Raw genomic sequence first — 22,970 nt, forward strand, 5'->3', positions numbered from 1 at the left:
TCTGTGCCCGGGAAACCAGCCTATAGTGTGTGCAGCACAAGGTTTAAAAACCAGTGAAAATCATAAACGCCTGTTTCTATAAGTCTTGTGGTGTGTCACAGTCCTTATCTCCGTCAGTGGGCTGTGAGATGGGGCTGCATTTTTCTGACATTCTCCCTCCCTCTTCTCTGCCTTCCATTCTGTGGAAACTGCTGTCATTTGACCAAACTTTCCAACTCATGTGACAGGATATAGATCAGTGTCATTAAGGGGGGAAGCACTATGTCTCTGTCTCACTGTTGCTCCATGACAGACACCTTAGCACACAGCTAAAACCCCTTTCTCCCAGGACCGGACAACTGTCCTACACCATCATCCATCTTTGATAGCAAAAGGGAGAATGGCACCCCGTCCGTCCATCGCTGTGCTCCTCGGTCTCCTGCAAGTTCTCTGCAGTAAAGTTTATACAGGTATGTACCCCGAACAGCATCCCTAAATTTGTCTTGTCTGGGAGTGACGGCGTGAGCGTGATCAGCATTTCATTTTAATTTGCCCAGATCTATAACTAGACCTTGACTCTTTTTTTTCCCCCTCTGATGTATTGTCGATAAAAGTAAGCAAAGACAGGCTAGCCTCACTGATTGTCCTGTTCTGCTCCAGATGAAGATGTCTTCCTGATTTACAATGAAAACCACAACAAGTGTATCAAGGTGGAGAGCGCCACCTCGGTGACTGTGGCCCGCTGCAACCCTCAAGCCAAAGAGCAGCAGTTTCGCTGGGCCTCTGAATCGCGTCTCCTCAGCATTTCCCTGCAGCTTTGCCTCGGGGCCACGGAGGTTAAAGACTGGGTAAAGGTCCTCCTGTTTCCCTGTGACGAGAAGAGTATACTCCAGCACTGGCAGTGCAAAAATGAGACTCTCTTTGGCCTGAAAGACAAGGACCTGCACTTAAACTGGGGTAACCGCAATGAGAGAAACATAATGATTTACCAGGGATCGGGGCTGTGGAGTCGCTGGAGGATATACGGCACCCGGCATGATATTTGCTACCAGAGATACAAAGGTAAGCATTCAGCAAATAAAATGTGAATAATGAACACTCATTTCTTAAAAAAAAATGTCCCCCAATAATTTCGCCTTGATTGGATTGGAAGGTGGAGACGTGGTAGAGAAAGAGAGGCTGGGACAACATGGGCTGCACTGAATTGGTTGTGCAACCAGGGCACCCCGTCATTCTATTTTTTTTGTAAATCTTTTTTTTGACTAACATTTTTTGTGGCGTGCAGGATCACTGTAGACCGCTGTAATTCTCACCATGTTCGGAAAAGATCCCGAGTATTGAAATCTCATTTTTCACATGACAACATTTTTCATCTGCTGGAAAAAAATTACAAAAAAAAGGAAAATAAATCCTACAAAAAAAAAAAAAAAAAATCCAAGCCCATATGTATAGCAAGTATATTACAAGCAAAATAATCCCAAAAAAAATCTTATTTGTATTTTATATCATGGAACCCAAATAAGAGTCTCAATTTGCTGCCGCTGCGAGTTGGCGGTTTCTAGGGTAGATTTAGCAGCTTTTCAAAAAGCATAGGGAAATATTCTCCATGTACCAGAGCTCAATTCAAAAGACAAACTCAGTTTCTAAGTTATCTAACTTGCAGATGTAAGTAGCAGTCTTGGACTTGCTGTCAAGGACCTTCAGTCTGGCTTGTTATGTTAAGACCTTTGGGCAAGACCTTAGTGAGAGGATTTTTATTTTTACATTGAATACAAATACTCACATCCAACTCCACCTTTACGTAAGAATATATAGTAACTGATTAAATCTAGAGTGATGTTAAATAAATGGTGGCTACCACTTCTTTCTTGTTGCAATAAAGCAAAACTAAATTTGGATCATCCCATCTACCATAAGATTGGTTTGGCTGGGGTGAAATTACTTCAAAATTGCAGGTATACTGTTTACGAAAAGCGACCTCAAACACAAACGCTATCTTAAACCCTAAACCAAAAACTGGGTAAATAAGCTTCCACCCTCTGAGATGGTGTTTTGTCGCCTTTAGGCACAATACATACAGGAATACACAACTCTGTCTTCAGATCCTGCACACATAACCTAGCATGACCAGGGCCCTCGTGTATCAATCGTTACTATGGGCAAATTTGTTCTTGCACACCCGTGGGATTTTTTAGCCCTGAAGTTTGTCTCAGAGACCAGTGTAGAACCTGGGTAACCCCTGGATTTAGACACCGATTGGCTAACACTGATTGCTCGTTGCAAGAGGTAGACAATAGATGTTAGGAGGAAGGAATGACAAATAGCCATCATGCTTTGTTGCCGCCAGTCAGACAATCTTGAGGGCTAAGGAAATTCCATGGGTGTGTAAGAACAAATTTGACCATTGGTAACGATTGATACGTGAGGCCCCAGGACTTTAGTTTGTTGCAATTTATTAATCACAGTAGAAACATTTTATCATAGCTATTAATAAATGGGAGTTTGTTAAGTTTGCTTAAGGATCTTAATATTTGCATTTGCAGAACATCCCATTACATGGTTGCAGTTGGTCTGTCCATATAAAATGTTTTGCATCTGTGCCCAGCATGAATCAAAAATATATGTAGTTATTACATCTTCATTACTTGCTTGTTGGCTTATTTCCCTTGCACATCAACTTGCTGATTTTGCCGGTTGACCTCGTGATCTGTGCCTTCTCAGAGATATTCACAATCGGGGGTAATTCCTATGGAAGCCCTTGCCAGTTTCCCTTCAAGTTTGGGGAGAAGTGGTTTGCTGAATGCACCAAGGAAGGTCGTACAGACGGACAGCTTTGGTGTGCTACGGTAACAGATTACGGGCAAGAGAAGAAGTGGGGCTTTTGTCCTACAAAAGGTAAGTAAGACAAACCAATGAGGTTTCCTTTTCATAGTTGTTCTTGTACAGTACCGCTCACAACGTCCATTTCAACACTTGGGAATTCTGTTAGCATTTTCCTGAAAAGGTTTTTTTTTTTTACTGACTTTGTAGTTGATATGAGCATTGGGTTTATGAGGTCAGGCCAAGAGCAAGGGGTTTCTTACTCTTTGGACAACCTTTAAAATGCTGCATAAGTAGGAAATCAAACGGCTTTAGTCAAACAACCGTGTTATAATGCTTGAGGTCCTGCTGGCTCAATAAACCACACAGAGCTTTCAAATTATCTTGTTTTTCTGTAATATCTCTCGGGGCTATCACTGAAGAGGTCAGTGCTGACCGGGTCTGGTGTCTGACCCCCCCCACCCCCCCCAATGCAGAAAAACACAACTATTTCCTCCTTACAAGTTGTCAACACAGCACTGTCTTTCTCTTCCTCTCCTCACCGGCCCGTCTCCCCTGGCAATGGTCTAAATCTGAGGCAGGAAAAGGAAAGGACAGGAAAGGAGAGGAAGCCAGATTGCTTTCATTATTTCATTATACGAAAAGGACAACAGATGCAGATATGACAGGGATTGTAGAAGGCGCACCAGATGAACCTACAGCTTCCCGACTGTCCGCAGTTTATAAACTATCACTATCCATCTGTTCCTATTTAAAGATCCAGTTCAACTGTGTTCATTTAGTCAGACATTTTTTATTGTGTTATATTAATGTTAGGGATGTCATTTTTTTTAAGCTTCATATTAATACAATTTGATTCGTCATAACCTTGGGGGTCGTCCTGGGTCGTCCTCTGTGTGGAGTTTACATGTTCTCCCCGTGTCTGCGTGGGTTCCCTGCGGGTGCGCCGGTTTCCTCCCATAGTCCAAAGACATGTAGGTCAGGTGAATCGGCCATACTAAATTGTCCCTAGGTGTGAATGTGTGTACGTGTGTGTCTGCGTGTCTGCGTGTGTGTCTGCCCTGTGATGGTCTGGCGGCCTGTCCAGGGTGTCTCCCCACCTGCCGCCCAATGACTGCTAGGATAGGCTGCAGCATCCCCCGCGACCCTGAGAGCAGGATAAGCGGTCTGGATAATGGATGGATGGATAGTTGTTTTAGCACACTGTCTCTGAACACAGCCAGTTTTCAGGAGGTTGAGGGGGCGTGGCCCTGAGTTCACAAGACTCTTTATTGATAGTGTAACGACTATGGGTGCGTAGACTCGCTAGCCCTTGGCTAACAGGTCGGACCCTGTGGTGCAGGGAACCCAGGTTCAATTCCTGGCTCGGGAATCGAACCTGGATTCCACTACACTACCCCGCTCCTTTGGGAAGCACGTCCCCGCACTTCAGCACACCAGCTCCCTCATGCCTGAGTGCATATGCATCCCACCGCTGCCACCAATGAAGTGAGAAGTCAGGGGGCAGCCGGCAATCGAACCTGGGTTCCCCACACCATGAGCCACTGCGCTAACCAGTCAACTAAAGGGTCCAGCCCTCTAGCCAAGGGCTAGCGAGTCTACATATCCATGGTTGTTACACTGTTACAGTAGCTAGCTAGCTCGCTAACTTGCATGATGTTGCTAGGTAACGTTGAAAACAGACCAACAGACAGACTAATGAGGACAATTCATTCACTGTCCAATCAGTTCAGGGTATTGGATGATGTCATTTATTACCAAAAGCTGAATGATTCACTGGAACGGTTTAATTATGTTGACAACCATGAGAATTTGTCGAAGAGCTTTCGTCATATTTTCACAACAACAGAACTTTTAGCATTTTGGGTAACTTAACATTAACAAAATTTCTGTTAAAAATTACAATGGCATCGGAAAACATGATTTTCATTGGACTGGATCTTTAATGGTCAAAAACGGACACTTTTGTTATTTTCAGTCAACTAAATTTGCACTGCTTTTAAATTCCAATTTCCAATACCATATTCCAGCAACCGACACCTGGGATGTCGACCCAGTGACCGGCGTCCACTTCCAGAGGAACCTCCAGTCAGCTCTGACGTGGCACCAGGCCAGGGGCAGCTGTCAACAGCAGGGAGCAGACCTCCTCAGCATTGTGGAGCTCCATGAGCAGACGTACATCTCAGGTATGTGGTGTATGAAACCTTGTGACAGATCACCCTACTGCAGGATGTTCGATGCAATAACATAGCGTTAGAATTGTTGCACTTTTGATACAGGACTGACCAATACTTTGGGAACATCTGTGTGGATCGGACTTAACAGCCTGGACTTTGAGAGTGGATGGAAGTGGAGCAATGGAAATCCGTTCAGATATTTGAACTGGGCCCCAGGTTAGTGAAGAAATAGCGATATACTATGGCAGCACCTTTCCGTTGATGTGACCTGCTTGTTTGGTAAAACAAAACTGGGCGGCTCAGACGGTCGAAACAGCTGGTTTTACCTTACAAACAAACAGGCCTTTAAACGCCATTAACAATAAGATCAAGTGCGAGTGTGTGTATAAATAAATAAATGGATTTTTTCCAGTATGAATGAATAATGGGTGAATCTATGCCTTCAAAAAGGCCATCCCTCATCACAGCCTGGGCTCAACTGTGCAGTCTTAAATGCCGGTAAAGCCTCAAAATGGGAGAGCGAAGCCTGCACTAAGAAACTTGGCTACATATGTCGGAAGGGCAACTCCACCACTCTGCCCCCCAGACCCGTTGGTAAGACATATCACAATTTGCAACTGTCAGGACGCAGTTTCATCATTTAGAAAGTTGTAACAGCTTCAGATAGCGTGCTATGCATTCAGAGTTACCTGCACAGCTAACATATTTCCTGTCTTTAACTCTTTGTTACCTTTATATCGGCAAAGACCAACCCAGCTTCTGCCCCAGTCATTGGGTCCCATATGCAGGTAACTGTTACTACCTGCAGCGCACCAAAAAGATGTGGAAGGATGCCTTGACTGCTTGCCACAAAGAGGGTGGAGACCTGGCCAGCATACACAGTATAGAGGAACAGAGCTTCGTTATATCCCAAACGGGGTATTGTAAGTGTACACATCAAGATGCACATTGATTCCTTAGTTTTGTAAACCCCCTCACTACGCTAAGTGACTTATAAAGCCCATAATGGTTATTAGATATTGATTTTACACTGATTGAGCATATATTTAAATATATACGTATATATGGCGGCACCATGGCACAGTGGTTAGCACGGTCGCCTCACAGCAAGAAGGTCCTGGGTTCAAGCCCCGGGGTAGTCCAACCTTGGGGGTTGTCCTGGGTCATCCTCTGTGTGGAGTTTGCATGTTGTCTGCGTGGGTTTCCTCCAGGGACTCTGGTCTCCCCCCAGAGTCCAAAGACATGTAGGTCAGGTGAATCGGCCGTACTAAATTATCCCTAGGTGTAAATGTGTGTGTATGTCGGCCCTGTGTGATGGCCTGGCAGCCTGTCCAGGGTGTCTCCCCGCCTGCCACCCAATGACTGCTGGGATAGGCTCCAGCATCCCCGCGATGCTGAGAGAATGATAAGCGGGTTCGGATAATGGATGGATGGATGAGCATGAGTGTTTTCAATAAACTGAAAAAATACATAAAGATCAATATTGGAAACAACAAATAACCCATACATTGCATTTGTCTATGACACAGATAAATTGTGAAGGATATAGTTTAAAGGGCAATAATTATAATTGAGTTCTCTCAGTCAAAACCCAACCTCAGTCAATCTGTTCATAACCTCACCACATCTATTGGTATATGTACTGTACATCTGCAGTGTCGACGGATGAGCTGTGGATTGGATTCAACGATCAGAGGAACCAGATGCTTTTCGAGTGGACCGACCACACCCATGTCACCTACACCCAGTGGCAGACGGGTGAGCCGTCCCACGCCACCGTCCTCCAGGAAGACTGTGTCCTAATGAGAGGAAAGGTAAGATCGATGGACTGCGCCGTCAGCGAGATACTGTATTGTTTAGGTGTATTGGCACTACTGATGATTCTTGTTTGTCTTGCTGATATTGGCAGGATGGAAAGTGGGCAGATTACATGTGTGAGAGGCAGTTTGGATACATCTGCAAGAAAAAAGCATCCAACAAGCCAGCTCATGGTATCCAAGAAGACGTCAACCCCGGATGCAAGCTTGTGAGTGATATCACTTCCTGTGAACAATTGTGGCTACGCACAATAATAACTGGACTAGATTTAGGACTGCTAAGACTTTCTTAGAATATCGACGCCAATTTAACAAATTATTATTATTATTGTTGTTGTTATTGTTGTTGTCGTGGTCACTATTATGATTAGTTATGAAATAAAAGAATGATTATTGTCGTCATTATAATTGAAGGGCTGGGTCAGGTTTGGTCTACACTGCTACAACATTGGAGCCGAAACAAAAACATTTGATGAGGCAAAGCAGAAATGTGGGAACGCTGGCTCAAACCTGGTGGATGTGACTGACAGGTATGATGTTCTTTTCTATATATACACTACCGTTCAAAAGTTTGGGATCACCCAAACAATTTTGTGTTTTCCATGAAAAGTCACACTTATTCACCACCATATGTTGTGAAATGAATAGAAAATAGAGTCAAGACATTGACAAGGTTAGAAATAATGATTTGTATTTGAAATAAGATTTTTTTTACATCAAACTTTGCTTTCGTCAAAGAATCCTCCATTTGCAGCAATTACAGCATTGCAGACCTTTGGCATTCTAGCTGTTAATTTGTTGAGGTAATCTGGAGAAATTGCACCCCACGCTTCCAGAAGCAGCTCCCACAAGTTGGATTGGTTGGATGGGCACTTCTTGCGTACCATACGGTCAAGCTGCTCCCACAACAGCTCAATGGGGTTCAGATCTGGTGACTGCGCTGGCCACTCCATTACCGATAGAATACCAGCTGCCTGCTTCTGCTCTAAATAGTTCTTGCACAATTTGGAGGTGTGTTTAGGGTCATTGTCCTGTTGTAGGATGAAATTGGCTCCAATCAAGCGCTGTCCACTGGGTATGGCATGGCGTTGCAAAATGGAGTGATAGCCTTCCTTATTCAGAATCCCTTTTACCCTGTACAAATCTCCCACCTTACCAGCACCAAAGCAACCCCAGACCATCACATTACCTCCACCATGCTTAACAGATGGCGTCAGGCATTCTTCCAGCATCTTTTCATTTGTTCTGCGTCTCACAAACGTTCTTCTTTGTGATCCAAACACCTCAAACTTGGATTCATCCGTCCACAACACTTTTTTCCTGTCTTCCTCTGTCCAATGTCTGTGTTCTTTTGCCCATCTTAATCTTTTTCTTTTATTGGTCAGTCTCAGATATGGCTTTTTCTTTGCCACTCTGCCCTGAAGCCCAGAATCCCGCAGCCGCCTCTTCACTGTAGATGTTGACACTGGTGTTTTGCGGGTACTATTTAATGAAGATGCCAGTTGGGGACCTGTGAGGCGTCTGTTTCTCAAACTAGAGACTCTAATGTACTTATCTTCTTGCTCAGTTGTGCAACGCGGCCTCCCACTTCTTTTTCTACTCTGGTTAGAGCCTGTTTGTGCTGTCCTCTGAAGGGAGTAGTACACACCGGTGTAGGAAATCTTCAATTTCTTAGCAATTTCTCGCATGGAATAGCCTTCATTTCTAAGAACAAGAATAGACTGTCGAGTTTCAGATGAAAGTTCTCTTTTTCTGGCCATTTTGAGCGTTTAATTGACCCCACAAATGTGATGCTCAATCAGAAACTCAATCTGCTCAAAGGAAGGTCAGTTTTGTAGCTTCTGTACCGAGCTAAACTGTTTTCGGATGTGTGAACATGATTGCACAAGGGTTTTCTAATCATCAATTAGCCTTCTGAGCCAATGAGCAAACACATTGTACCATTAGAACACTGGAGTGATAGTTGCTTGAAATGGGCCTCTATACACCTATGTAGATATTGCACCAAAAACCAGACATTTGCAGCTAGAATAGTCATTTACCACATTAGCAATGTATAGAGTGTATTTCTTTAAAGTTAAGACTAGTTTAAAGTTATCTTCATTGAACAGTACAGTGCTTTTCCTTCAAAAATATGGACATTTCAATGTGATCCCAAACTTTTGAACGGTAGTGTATATATATATATATATATATATATATATATATATATATATATATATGGTCACTGAAATTACATTGCAGTAGAAGTGTGCTCAGCCAATCTGAAGGTGCTTATGGAGAACTGACAACTTACCTTTCCATTTTTTCGTTGTCTGCAAATACTTGTTATACTTCATCCAATACTTTAGTAAAACTACATGCGTAATTTCAGTACATTTGTAATTTGACTGTCTTGTTTGAAAACTGTGATCTTTCCTGTTTAATTACGTCATTGTTAGATTTTCTGCTTCATTCGCTATGCAAGATCGGACTTTCCACTACTGGGAACCATGTTAACTACTTTCTTTAAAGCTACAACCCTACAGGTTTGCATGCAAACAAATGTCCTTCTTGACACTTTATTTGCTGTTGGTTTTGACACAATAGCTGATCCACAAACTTCCAAATCATTAATGTTTTTGCAGTTGCTTATTTCAAATGGTTACTTTCTTCAGGAAAAAGGGGTACAGCGCATCGTGTAAGTTGAGAGTTTGAGATGAAAATTTACATCGTTGTGGTTAAAAAGCAAATTATGCCAACATGGGGATCACCGGATCAAATCCCCGTGTTACCTCCGCCTTGGTCGGGCATCCCTACAGACACAGTTGGCCGTGTCTGCAGGTGGGAAGCCGGATGTGGGTATGTGTCCTGGTCTCTGCACTAGCGCCCCCTCTAGTCAGTCGGGGCGCCTGTTCGGAGGGGAGGTGGAACTGGGGGGGAATAGCGTGATCCTCCCACGCGCTACACCCCTCCTGGTGAAACTCCTCACTGTCAGGTGAAACGAAGTGGCTGGCGACTCCACATGTATGGGAGGAGGCATGTGGTAGTCTGCAGCCCTCCCCGGATCGGCAGAGGGGGTGGAGCAGAGACCAGGACGGCTCGGAAGAGTGGGGTAATTGGACAAGTATCATTGGGGGGAAAATGGAGAAAACTTTTTTAAAAAAACAGGGCAAATTCTAGCAGACTAGAAGACTTTTACCAACAGTAAGTCAGCACCTAAAACCAAGATTCAGCAGAGGGTTTTAAATGGATTTTAAATGGATCTCTGGGATTTGGGTGGTTAAAACTACTGTAGTTACCAGTATCACCATATCATGTCAGTAAGTTAAAGAAAAAAAAGACATTGTAATTGTTTCATTTGCACACGGCGATACGGGTAACGTCGTTGGTGTTTAACCACCCCAAATCCCAGAGATCCATTTAATAGTGGTCGTAATACAAGAACTAAAACCTAAACACAACACTGATTGTATTTTGAGGGTGGAAATAGTGTGTTCAAGTTGTTCTTTAATAGATCATTTTGAGAAAGGGAGCCACTCTACGGTGCGATCTGGAAGTTGAAAGGGCAGTGTTTCATGTATTTCAGTTTTCCTGAAGCGTAACGTGATTGCTACATATTGCTGGATGGTGCTGATTTACACAACCTAATGTCACCGATGTCGTTTGCCCTTTTTTGTTGTTGTATGCTTTGGTGCAGATATGAGAATGCTTTCTTGGTCAGTATGGTGGGTTTGCGCCCGGAGAGGTATTTCTGGATAGGCCTTTCAAACGTGGAGGACAAAAACGCTTTCAAATGGACCACCAAGAAAGAGGTCAAGTTCACTCATTTCAACGTGAACATGCCAGGTATGGCGACGAACATCTCCTCAGCTGGTTAATGGTTCCCGCTGTCACATGGTCTACTGCAGCATAGCGCAGATACTGTTTGCATGGGCAGTGCCATGCATGCACGCCGAGCTTCCTTTTTACTGTACAGGTGTTATTTTTCTGACATGCTTTCACATATTTCTCTTTTGTTTATCGCACATTTGCTGCCAAGTTCACGGGACCCCAGTTAATGTGCTACAGCTGGCTGGTCGTAGCATTCCTGGCAGTCATGGAATGAGCTTTTGGCACATGTGCTTTCCTTTTCCTATCTGCACTGTGTGGCACACAATAGGATTTCCTTGGGCGTCCAGGCAGTGTAGCGGGCTATTCCGTTACCTACCAACACGGGGATCGCCGGTTCGAATCCCCGTGTTACCTCCGGCTTGGTCGGGCGTCCCTACAGACACAATTGGCCGTGTCTGCGGGTGGGAAGCCGGATGTGGGTATGTGTCCTGGTCGCTGCACTATCGCCTCCTCTGGTCAGTCGGGACACCTGTCGGAGGGGGGGACTGGGGGGAATAGCGTGATCCTCCCACGCGCGACGTCCCCCTGGTGAAACTCCTCGCTGTCGGGTGAAAAGAAGCGGCTGGCGACTCCACATGTGTCAGAGGAGGCATGTGGTAGTCTGCAGCCCTCCCCGGATTGGCAGAGGGGGTGGAGTAGAGACCGGGATGGCTCAGAAGAGTGGGGTAATTGGCCAAGTACAACTGGGGAGAAAAAAAAGGGGGGGGGGTTTAAAAAAAATTCCTCAATGCCGTTCAAATTTCAGGGCTCAATCTGTCTCTGATCTTCTTTTCCTTGCTTCCTTTGGCATGTTTGAAAAAAGCCAGAAAACAAGGTTGCATTGGATTTGCAACTGGAGTGTTTGCTGGATTATGGGATGTTGTGAGTTGCAACAACAAGGAGAAGTACATCTGCAAGAAACTGGCGGAGGGCATAACGACGACAACGGTCCCCCCCACGACCCCGGCCCTGAGCTGTGCCTCTGGATGGACCGCGATTCCTAAAAGGAATTTCTGCTACAAGGTAGAAGAGCCGGCTGAACAAACTACAACATCGGCCGTAGAGTTACCCAGTATTAACACAAACTCTCTGTAAAAAGGATGTTTTTCTTTAAGCCAAAACACCCTACTTTGCTTCATGTTTCAACTTCACTGTGTCATGGGAATCTCTGAGTGACTATCAGTCTTGTCTTATCGGGTATTTCGGTCACATCTCTCTTTATCTCCTATCAAAAGCTTTTCAAAAAGTCATCAAAAGACAAGAGGACTTGGGCTGAAGCGCAGGAATACTGCAAAACCATTGGCGGGGACCTGTTGAGCATTCACAGTGTGCAGGACCTAAAAAACGCACCGTACGTTGACCTCACAGCAAAACGACATCAGAGGTTTTATTTCCCAGTTCACCCAATCAAACGCTCTGAACCCGCGTTTCCCGTTGCCTTTGCATAGGATGTTTTCCTCCGATCCCGCCTGGATTGGCCTCAGCTCCTTGGATACCGACCAGGGTTTTGTCTGGACAGATGGGTCTGCTGTAAGTAACGTCTTATCTCTGTCACCAAAACAAACAAAAGGGTGTCCGGGTAGCGTAGTGGTCTAGTCCGTTGCCTTCCGACACAGGGATCACCAGTTCGAATCCCCGTGTTACCCCGGCTTGGTCGGGCGTCCCTACAGACATAATTGGCTGTCTGTGGGTGGGAAGCCGGATGTGAGTATGTATCCTGGTCGCTGCACTAGCGCCTCCTCTGGTCGGTTGGGGCGTCTGTTGGGGGGGGACTGGGGCGAATAGTGTGATCCTCCCATGTGCCCTGGTGAAACTCCTCACTGTCAGGTGAAAAGAAGCGGCTGGCGACTCCACATGTATCGGAGGAGGCATGTGGTAGTCTGCAGCCCTCCCTGGATCGACAGAGGGGCTGGAGCAGCGACCGGGACGGGCGAAAGATTGGGGTAATTGGCCAAGCGCAAGTGGGGAGAGAACGGGGGGGGGGGGCAAAAGAAAGTAAAAGAAAAACTATCACCAATTTTAACACTGCTTTATTTGTGGATTTGCACACTATGACCACTATGATTATGATTATTCCAACGTTACCCCCTATAGTTTGGCTATGAAAATTGGGGCTTTGGGGAACCAAACAACTACAATGACAACGAGCATTGCGCAGAGGTCCAGATTTACTATGGACGTCACTGGAACGATCGGCATTGTGAGTCCTACAATGACTGGCTCTGCCAGATACGCAAAGGTAAAGCACTGCTCCCATCACAGTTTACTTTTACATAATGCGATCGGTTGGTCATATTGAGGTTGTCACGTTTACAACAGACCCCAGCAGTATCACTGCCACTCGGCTTTTGTGTTTCCAGGTGTGACGCCCAAACCAGGGCCTACCACAGTGGAAACAGGTGACGTTCAACAAGGGTTTGTCCCTAAGCCAGTGTCTGTGTGGCTCTCGTTTGATTTTGTCAAGTTATTTCCCCCAGCTCAAACTCTCCTCTTGCTGGTTGCACCCATTAGTCACTTCTTGACATGCGTTGTAGTGCTTACACGGTATCGGCGGGAGACTTGAGAGCTTTTTTATTCCTCTGATAGTGTACAACACCACGGAAGACGGCTGGATCATATACAACGACACGCAGTATTTCATCAATACTGATACCCTGCCCATGGAGGAGGCCAGAGCCTTCTGTAGAAAAAACTTTGGCGACCTGGTAGTCATCACAGGGGAGAGTGAGAGGAAGTTTCTTTGGAAAAAGGTAAGATTTAAGAAGGTCAGATTTGATTTAATCTTCAATAATGTTCGCTTTCTAAGCGTTAAAAGGTGTCTCCTTTTTAATATCATATAAATATAAACTGGAAAAAAAGTGTCATGACCCTTTGTGTTTTACAACCCTTTGTGACTTCTGTAGTGTAAATGAACGCCGATCGTTATGTTTCTGCAGATCTCTAGAGACATACATGGACAATACTACATCGGCATGACAGTCAATCTGGATAAGTCATTTAGGTAACTCACGCTGCAGTTTTCGGTCAGGGTCCTACCAGGGGTCCTACAAAAGGGTCCATACATCACAAATATTGGGTCCATCTGACCTCTGAGGAACAGGTAGAACTGAGGTTTTCGATGAGACCGTTACTCACTCATTTCTCTTTCACCACCTCTCCTTTGCATCTCCAGCTGGATGGACGGCACCCCTGTCACTTTCACAGCATGGGAAAATAATGAGCCCAACTTCGCGAACAACGATGAAAACTGCGTAACTTTGTACAGGAGCATGGGTGAGTCTAATGTTCTGCACCCCGTGCTCGGCAGCGTTTGTGAACGTTATCACCGGGTAACTTTCTTTCCCTCTCTAATGTTTGCACGCGCAGGGTTCTGGAACGATATTAACTGTGGCCTTGAGCTCCCATCCATTTGCAAGAGAAGCACTTCTTTCATCAATACAACCGTGGCTCCCACCACCATTCCTAAGGGAGGCTGTGCGCCAGAATGGCTGCCGTTCCACGGAAAGGTAGATGCACAGTATAATTCAGCAAAGAAAAGACCAGTGCACAAAAGTATGAATAATATACCACCAGTGCGTGGCTTTGGTCAGTGCAAAGGGACGTTTCTGGTTCAGGAATATGTTTATGTGCGAACTAGCCGCCATTGTGCATTTCGGTTATGATGTGATTTTACTCACTGGCTTCACTGGGAACATTTGGACGAGGGACCACTGCTGCACTCGGCTTTACAACAGCCTTTTTCTCCCCATTTGTACTTGGCCAATTGCCCCACTCTTCCGAGCCGTCCTGGTTGCTGCTCCACCCCCTCTGCCGATCTGGGGAGGGCTGCAGACTACCACATGCCTCCTCTGATACATGCGGAGTCGCCAGCCATTTCTTTTCACCTGACAGTGAGGAGTTTCATCAGGGGGAGGTAGCGCATGGGAGGATCACGCTAATCACCCCAGTTCTCCCTCCCCCCTGAGCATGCTCCCTGACTGACCAGAGGGGGTGCTAATGCAGCGACCAGGACACATACCCACATCCACCTTCCCACCCGCAGACACGGCCAATTGTGTCTGTAGGGACGCCCGACCAAACCAGAGGTAACACGGGGATTCGAACCGGCGATCCCTGTGTTGGTAGGCAACGGAATAGACCACCACGCTACCCGGACGCCCTGGTGATAACTTTTAATTTGGCCTTTTGTTTTCACTTCCAAATATATAGTTAAGATAATTGGGTTAAATTGGACTACCCTGGGTTTGAGCCTTAGGGTAGTCCAGCCTTGGGGGTCGTCCTGGGTCCTCCTGTGTGGAGTTTGCATGTTCCCCCCGTGTCTGTGTGGGTTTCCTCCGGGGGCTCCGGTTTCCTCCCACAGTCCAAAGACATGTAGGTCAGGTGAATCAGCCGTACTAAATTGTCCCCAGGTATGAATGTGTGTGTGTGTGTGTGTTGGCCCTGTGTGGAAGTCTGGCGGCCTGTCCAGGGTGTCTCCCCGCCTGCCGCCCAATGACTGCTGGGATAGGCTCCAGTATCCCCGCGACCCTGAGAGCAGGATAAGTGGTTTGGATAATGGATGGATGGACTTGTTGAAACATGTCTGACGATTATGTTAAGTCGCCCCATAAAACGCCGTTGTGAAGCTGAGTCCGGCAGTGGTCCCCTGTCCAAAATCTCCAAAATGAAGCCAGTGAGTAAAATATCACAACCATTATGCATGATGGCAAACACCACAAAGATAAGACCTGGGTTGTGAGTCCTTTAAATTTGGTGTACAAGTCCCATTGTGCAATTTCTTGGTCCGTTACTGATTTCTCTGGCCGCAAATGGTAAATGCTCAAAAGTTTGACCTCATTTTGACCGCGTTACCCATACATCCTTTGTTGCTGCCTTTAACGACTCGTTGTTAGGCTGTACAGAGTAGTGATATGCGAACAAATTTGTTGGATCAGTGCGGTGTCGAGGATGGTCAGCGTGGACGACGTTAGACATTTTCTCCCCTGCGTGAGTGATTGGGGGGCTTTTTGAGACGAAAGGACAAAACTTTCTGTTGAAGACAACATTAGACATGGAGAACGTCTTCAAGCCAGACAACGTATTTATTATCTGTATCATATACTTAGCTACGGTCAGGAATACATATAGATATTTGCACGATAGCCCAATACAGTCGCTGTGCTAAATGGCCGCCAGTGTGTGAGGTATCAATAAATTCACTGAATATGGCGGCACGGTGGTGCAGTGGTTGGCGCTGTCGCCTCACAGCAAGAAGGTCCTGAGTTTGAACCCTGGGGTTGTCCAACACTGGGGGGGGGGGGTCATCCCATGTTGTCCTGTGTATGGAATTTGCATGTTCTTCCGTGTCTGCGGTGGGTTTTCTCCACGTGCCGTGGTTCCCCCCACCCTCAAACGACACATGCATGTTAGGGTTTATACCAGTGGCGGCTGGTGCTAACAATTTGGGGGGGGGGGCACAATTTATCTTGGCGCAGCACACCTGACATCTGCTCTAATGTCCGCACAGTCACAGAGTTATTAAGCAGGACATCGGCTACATTGTCCTCATTGATAACTCTGCGACTGTGCGGACATTAAAGCAGCCGTCTCTGCATCTCCTTCACGTGCCTCCGCTGTGTGAAGGTGGCGACGGGATTTATTCTGGTTTTATCCCTCTGCTTCTCCCGTGGTTGTTTCGCCCGTCGGCCTTCCTTAGATCTCCTTTTAGTTTGTTCTGAAGGCCGAGCGTCCGCCTGCCGTCGTTCACGCCGTTTCTTTTACTCTCCGGGAAAATCACCATGGAGACATTTCAGTTCAGTGATATATAAACACGTCCCTTCCTGTGTGCCGATCAGCTAATAATAATTTTAAAAAAAAAAAACGTCAAAATACAACCGGGGAGGCTGGCAGAGGTGAAAACAGGCAACACCACTGTGTGGAATAGATTGCTAATGGGTGTTTATTATCTTGTAGCATGGCAACACATGTATTAGATGGGAAAATACAGCAGCATCCATTCATTTCAGTTCCCCAACAGTGGGAAATTAAACCTGTATTTTGATAGTGACAAGTGGCTATCTGCAGTGCCGTGGACAAATGTGGCTCCCATGCGGCGCTGAACCCATGTCTCATGTTTACACAGTGCTACAAATTTGTTTCGGGGAATGACAAGAAAAACTGGCAAGAGGCCAGGACCCACTGCATTAACCAGGGAGGAAATCTGGTCTCCATCCTCAACGAGAGAGAGCAAGGTAAGTGGCGAGGGGTTACGCAATGGCGCTAACGCTAGAGCGAACAAAGTGTTCTTCCAGGTCAAATGAGGTGTGAAACTGACAGGAATTTGAAACTGCAGCGTTCATAGATTGTGTTTTGCATCGTGGCCGTGTCCTTTTATTTCTACAAACCAGAATGTCGAGTCATTAAGGTAATCGTCGGTACTCTCCTCCCCCAGCTTTCTTAACAACACAGATGCTGGCGTATCCCGAGGATTTGTGGATAGGTATGAACGATGTCAACTGGGAAATGCACTTTGTGTGGACAACGGGCAACGCCATTTCATACACCAACTGGGCCAAAGGACAGCCAGTGTCAATGCCTGATGGACACTTCTCATATATACGTGAGGTATGGAACAGGAAGCCTTAACTACAGTGGCGGACGGCCTTTGCTAAAAGAATACCCCCACCCTCACACACACAAAGGTCAGATGTCAGAGTATTTTTCAAAGACGAGAACGTGGCGGAGCACAGCCAACACTGGCTCTTTTAACTCCTCTAGACGCTTGAATACTTTTGCTGGCACAACTAATGGGCCAAAAGTTACGACTTTGTGGCTCATAAAATGTTGGCTATGGGGGAAAAAGGTGTGGGGTGTCCGGGTAGCGTAGTGGTCTATTCCATTGCCTACCAGCACGGGAATCGCCGGTTCGAATCCTCGTGTTACCTCCGGCTTAGTCGGGCGTCCCTACAGACACAACTGGCCATGTCTGTGGGTGGGAAGCCGGATGTGGGTACGTGTCCTGGTCACTGCACCTAGCGCCTCCTCTGGTCAGTCGGGGTGCCTGTTCAGGGGGGAGGGGGAACTGGGGGGGAATAGCGTGATCCTCCCACGTGCTACGTCCCCCTGGCGAAACTCCTCACTGTCAGGTGAAAAGAAGCAGCTGGCGACTCTGGGAGTCTGCAGTCCTCCCCGGATCGGCAGAAGGGGTGGAGCAGAGACCAGGACGGTAATTGGCAAAGTACAATTAGGGAGAAAAGGGGGGGGGGTGGGAATCAACAAAAAAAAACAAGTGTGAAATAGACATAACTGTTACCGGCACGTGAGGTTATTACAATTGAATCATCTCAATGCCTGCCACTACTTTACGGTACAATAAAACCGTCTTTATTCTCACTTCAGATACCTGGAATGACCGATCTCCAGTCATTACAGAACTTTACATTCGTTTCAATTTCCTCACTTAGACAAGTCAATGTAGCCGATGGAAACCCTGCCCTGCAGGTGGCACATGGGTGTTATGTAATGATTTGAATCACTTTCCCTTGGGATTTTCAGTGTGAACCCTGGTATTCATCTCATGCTTTACTAGTTTCCAGATGGGATTTGGAGTAATAAAGATCTTTACATCATGGATATCCAGGCAGTTTGTGTAATGGCACTAATGATAACTATGGGACTGGGAGTTTATTTTGGCATAAATGCGCAATAACACTGTCACTAAGTCCTATCAAACACAGTTCAATAATGTGATAAAATAATATCCCTTAATCTCTCACACCTCATAGGATTTTGACTGCATTATAATGGTGGGTAGTTCCGTCAGACAAGTGGGATCCTGGAAGGTGGAAACCTGTGCTGAGAAACGTGGTTTCATCTGCAAAAGGAATGTTGGTGAGATTAATATTATTATTATTGTTGTTATCATTATTAGTGATAGGGCTGCACGATATTGAAAAAAAACCTCACAATTGTGGTTCCTTTTTCTGCGATATATATATAGCGATATGAAAAAAATACAGGAATTTTCAGCAGATGACTTGAACTGCTCTATTTGGAAAGACTGATCATTCTAGAACGATTGGGGGGATTATGTAGGGGAGTGCATCTGCATAGAAAGTAAAAAAAAAAAGAAGCTGAATTGTAAAGATTTTTGGTTTTTGTTGAAGAGTAGTGTGTAAATATGGGGCCATCCTACCGTGAGAGCTGAAAAGGCGGAGAAAGAGCAACAGTGGACAAACACGCATCCTGATATGGGTTGGAAATGTACACTCCAAAATACGCACGGTCCGAAATTCACAATATGTAGTCTGCACTTCCCCAGAATAAAAACTACAATCAACGAAAGAAGGGGGAAAAAAACCCCCACCTGGTCGTAAAGAAAACTGGAAATTTTAAAAATCCATACAACTGACGTCGCTTTTCTTTTTGCAACCAAATCTTCCTTTGCGGTGTTTTTCTCCTTTTCCTTGCTGATTTTCAGGTTGTGGTGGACGACTAGCGGGGCCTGCTTTGGTTGTTTGAGAACCCGATCAAGAATGATTGTGATCGGTGGTTCGCTGTGCATGCAGAGCCTTGCATGTCATTCACTAGCATCAAACGCTGTGCATCCCAGAACCCTTAGATCGGAGTACATTATCTTATATCAGTCAGGCTTCTCTTGTAGATTAGTCATGGAAAATGAGAAGCATGCGAGTTTTCCTTTTGCATCAAGCAGCAAAACGTTGTAGCATTAGGTGCTTGAGTTAATTTGCCTTACTTCACGTCACACGTCCTGCGATGTGACTATTGCGCTTGCACACATCCTGGTGAAGATGCTTAAACAATATATCGTGCAGCCCTAATTAGTGATATATCATCATCATCATCATCATCATCGTTATTATCGTTATTATTATTATTATTATGAGTCACGCTGACCTCATCCTTAAAAAGGAGACTGGGGAGAAATACATTGCTCTCATGGCTTGATATTTGTTCCCACCGTCAGATAAGTTACCGTCCATATACTGTGAAGTCAGTCATCAGCTGCGCAGCTGTTTTCAAATCTGTGTTTCTCAAACACAGCCACTGTGTTCTGTGAACTAAGATTCTCAGATTGTGGTCCTGCCCACAACCACGTCACCGAGGGCCTTCTACAAGCTGGGCAATGACTCGTACAAACTGGTGGCTGAGAAGATGAGATGGGATGAGGCTCGGAGGCAGTGCCAAGCAGATGACGCGGATCTGGCCAGCATCCCGAATCCGATAACCCAGTCCTACATCTCACTGCAGACCCACAAGTACAATGAACCCGTGTGGATTGGCCTCAACAGCAACATGGTAAAGAAGCAAAGCGGTGCATTATACATATCTGTTAAAAACACAGTGGGCGGGGGGGGGGGCCCTGGCTAGGGAGGCAATGCTGGCTGGGAGAAGTTAATTGGCAGTGCTCCTGGGTGGGGAGCTGCGGAGTAGCATATTATGCTGTTGAATTGAGTGACTCTTACTGGTGGTGTGGCGCTTGTACAGCTGTGGGTGAGTCTAGGGGGAAATAGTGTGAGCCTCTTCAAGTGTTGCATTCCTGCGGCTGAAAAGAAGTGGTAGCGGACTCCATGTTTATCAGAGAATATTTACTAAGTCTGCAACTCCCCCAGCCACTGTAGGGGTTGCGCAATGGCTAAATATTAGGTGTACGGGGAGCTGGCGTGCCAAATGTGGGCAAAAAAGGGCAAGAAAACTACAAAATAAAAGAATACGGCAGATCATACAGGACATGGTGGTACTTCACAGGGCTTGACATTGAAAGGATGAACCTCCGTTACTGTAAAAGTTTTCTTGCACATTTTTTTTTCTCCCTCGATGTCTCTTTCACAGACTGGCGGACGTTTCAAGTGGATTGATAACTGGCCTCTGTCTTACACTAAATGGGGGGCAGATGAGCCTAAACTCAACCAGGGCTGTGTATATATGGATGTTGATACAACGTGGAAGACTGCAGACTGTAGCAACACTTATTACTCCCTCTGCAAGAGATCTCCAGGTCAGACACTCCCTTCGTCGGATCTGTCTTTCTGCTGTTGTGTCTGGACTCGGCTTGATGCTGCAGTTTTGCCAGGAGGATGAATTGAGCTCATCTTGTCTAGTTTTATCTTGTCTTGACTTGTGGTATCACAGTTATCACTACATCAACAAGTACTGAGTGTGTGATTGAGCAGTCCATCTCCTTTTCTTTCGTTACACAGTCATAGCGCCCACCGAACCTCCTCAGCTTCCTGGTAACTGCCCTGAACCAAAGAAGAGAAAAACGTGGGTGCCTTTCAGGGGCCATTGTTATACCTTCCTTACCTCATCGATGGACAACTGGGCCCACGCCTCAGTAGAGTGTCTGAGAATGGGTGGGTCATGAATGAACTTTTCCCTTCAGTCCTATAAAATCAGTTATAAAATCAGAACCAAAATAGTAAATGATGGTCGGATGAGATGACACGGATTACTCTCTCCCCAGGAGGATCACTAGTGAGTATTCAGGACGCTCATGAGAGCCAGTTCATACAGGAAAATGTTGACCTTCTCCAAGACAGCACTAAATCCTTCTGGATCGGACTGTATAAGAGCCATGAGGGTGAGAGAAACCTTCTTTTTTTTTCTTTTCATGCTACACTTAGCCTGACTGAAAGCGCCCTTGGTCTACAGAGTCAATAAACACATCCCAGCTTCATATCGTCCAGTAATGTGTTATTCCCTTCGGTGGTTGTTGCCTGATCCTTGAGCCATCCTCCTCATTTCAGGTGAGTGGAGTTGGATTGACAACAGTGTGGTGGATTACACCAACTGGAAAGGAGCAGCCATGAAGTCATCAGGCACGGATTCCTGTGTCGAAATCCAATCCGACAGTGGACAGTGGACAACAAACAGCTGCAGTAGATATAAGCCTTTCATCTGCAAAACACCCAAAAGTAAGTCTAGTTACTTATGCAAGTTTAAAACGGCCTGTTTGATCAATATGTTATTCACCAGACTTATTGGCAACTCCTTTTTTTTGCAGTTATAATACCAACAGAAAAGCCCCCGGTTATTGGTAAGTCTAAATTGCATTTGAGTTACGTTTTTTTTGCCGAGCTCTGAAGTGAACTGAATAAGTACGGTTATGAAACCCACTGCTCACTGTAAACTCATCTAACCCGCTGTCACTGCTTCTGTGTGCTCCCACTCTCTCCACTAGCCCCCATTGTGGAGGAGGCGCCACATGGGTTCGCCGGCATCACGGTCGCTGTGGTACTCGTCATAGTTGCCGTAGTAGGACTCGGTGTCTTCCTCCTTCGCAAGCGGATACCCACCCCTGTCCTGGGAGAATGTACCTTTGACAACAATTTGTACTTCAACAACCCGATCCGTGTCGCTGTCGACACGAAGGGCCTGGTGGCCAACATAGAGCAGAATGAACAGGCTTAGAGAAGCAAAGAAGCAAATGGTGAGGCGCGTCTCTCTGTTGTACTGCACAGAGTGAGTAAGCAGCGCTGATTTATGGGACGAACTAAGCACAATGTGCCCTCTGTGCGCCAACTTTAACTTCGTTTAGATCCTGTGAGAAAAGCTTAACGTGGGATTTTCACAATTTGTTCTGGATGACTTTTTGGACATTAAATCAGAACAAAATCCAATTGTATTTTTACGTTTTCGACAGCACCACTTCCAAAAATGATAACTGCATGAAATTAATGTTGACAAATGAAGTTAATAAATAATATGCGACAACTGTAACGTGTTCATGTGATTTGTGGGACTTTTGCATTATCTCAACACATGCATTAGATGGAAAATGTGGCGATGTTCTTGAATTTTAATGCCACAGAGTGAAACATTAAAACGCCATTAAAACTTCAATAATGTCACACAATCAATATAAGAACACAAGAATAACCTGGGCCCGGATTTCTCTTTTTTTTATTTTAACTGTGCATTTGCACCAAGAACTCGTCTTACAACGATCTGAAAAAGTAATTGCTGAGAATCAACATTTAGAAAGTAAGAAAAGTTAATATTTTTATTTGAAATGCACTTGATCAGATCTTTTTCTACAGAGATTCTGTAGTTTTGTGGTTTTCCTTGCCTGTCATCCCCCCCTTTTTTTTTGCTCCTGATATTGTAAATAGATGTGTAATAAAACAGATTTTAAAAAACAAATAATTGGATTCCTTTTTTTTTCTCACAGTGGATTACAATCAAAGATCATATGGGTACATTGGCTGATGTAAATTGGATATCAAAATGAGCTAAAGTCCTAACTGGGTTAATTTTTAATTGGTTAAGGTGTAAAAAATAGCCATGAATATGGATACAAGTACACGCACCTTTATTTGAGACAGAT

At 45.4% G+C, this 22,970-nt stretch overlaps 1 protein-coding gene across 1 annotated transcript; it reads left to right on the plus strand.

Moving 5' to 3' along the window:
• Positions 1–303: 303 nt before the first annotated feature.
• mrc1a (mannose receptor, C type 1a) lies at positions 304–22,764 on the plus strand. The gene is made up of 30 exons (XM_056299328.1): positions 304–449; positions 640–1,041; positions 2,701–2,874; positions 4,830–4,985; positions 5,079–5,192; positions 5,427–5,570; positions 5,723–5,899; positions 6,633–6,790; positions 6,886–7,002; positions 7,208–7,323; positions 10,473–10,621; positions 11,469–11,668; positions 11,881–11,996; positions 12,094–12,175; positions 12,740–12,884; positions 13,006–13,044; positions 13,232–13,395; positions 13,582–13,646; positions 13,818–13,918; positions 14,012–14,151; positions 16,767–16,875; positions 17,076–17,248; positions 18,409–18,514; positions 19,710–19,942; positions 20,477–20,642; positions 20,845–20,997; positions 21,108–21,224; positions 21,391–21,558; positions 21,648–21,680; positions 21,825–22,764. The coding sequence occupies exons 1-30, from the start codon at positions 380–382 to the stop codon at positions 22,052–22,054; spliced, it is 4,317 nt and encodes a 1,438-aa protein (XP_056155303.1). The 5' UTR covers positions 304–379; the 3' UTR covers positions 22,055–22,764.
• The last annotated feature ends 206 nt before the right edge of the window (positions 22,765–22,970 follow it).

This window comes from Lampris incognitus, chromosome 19, assembly GCF_029633865.1.
Source record: "Lampris incognitus isolate fLamInc1 chromosome 19, fLamInc1.hap2, whole genome shotgun sequence".
In the NCBI taxonomy this organism is placed as follows: Eukaryota; Metazoa; Chordata; class Actinopteri; order Lampriformes; family Lampridae; genus Lampris; species Lampris incognitus.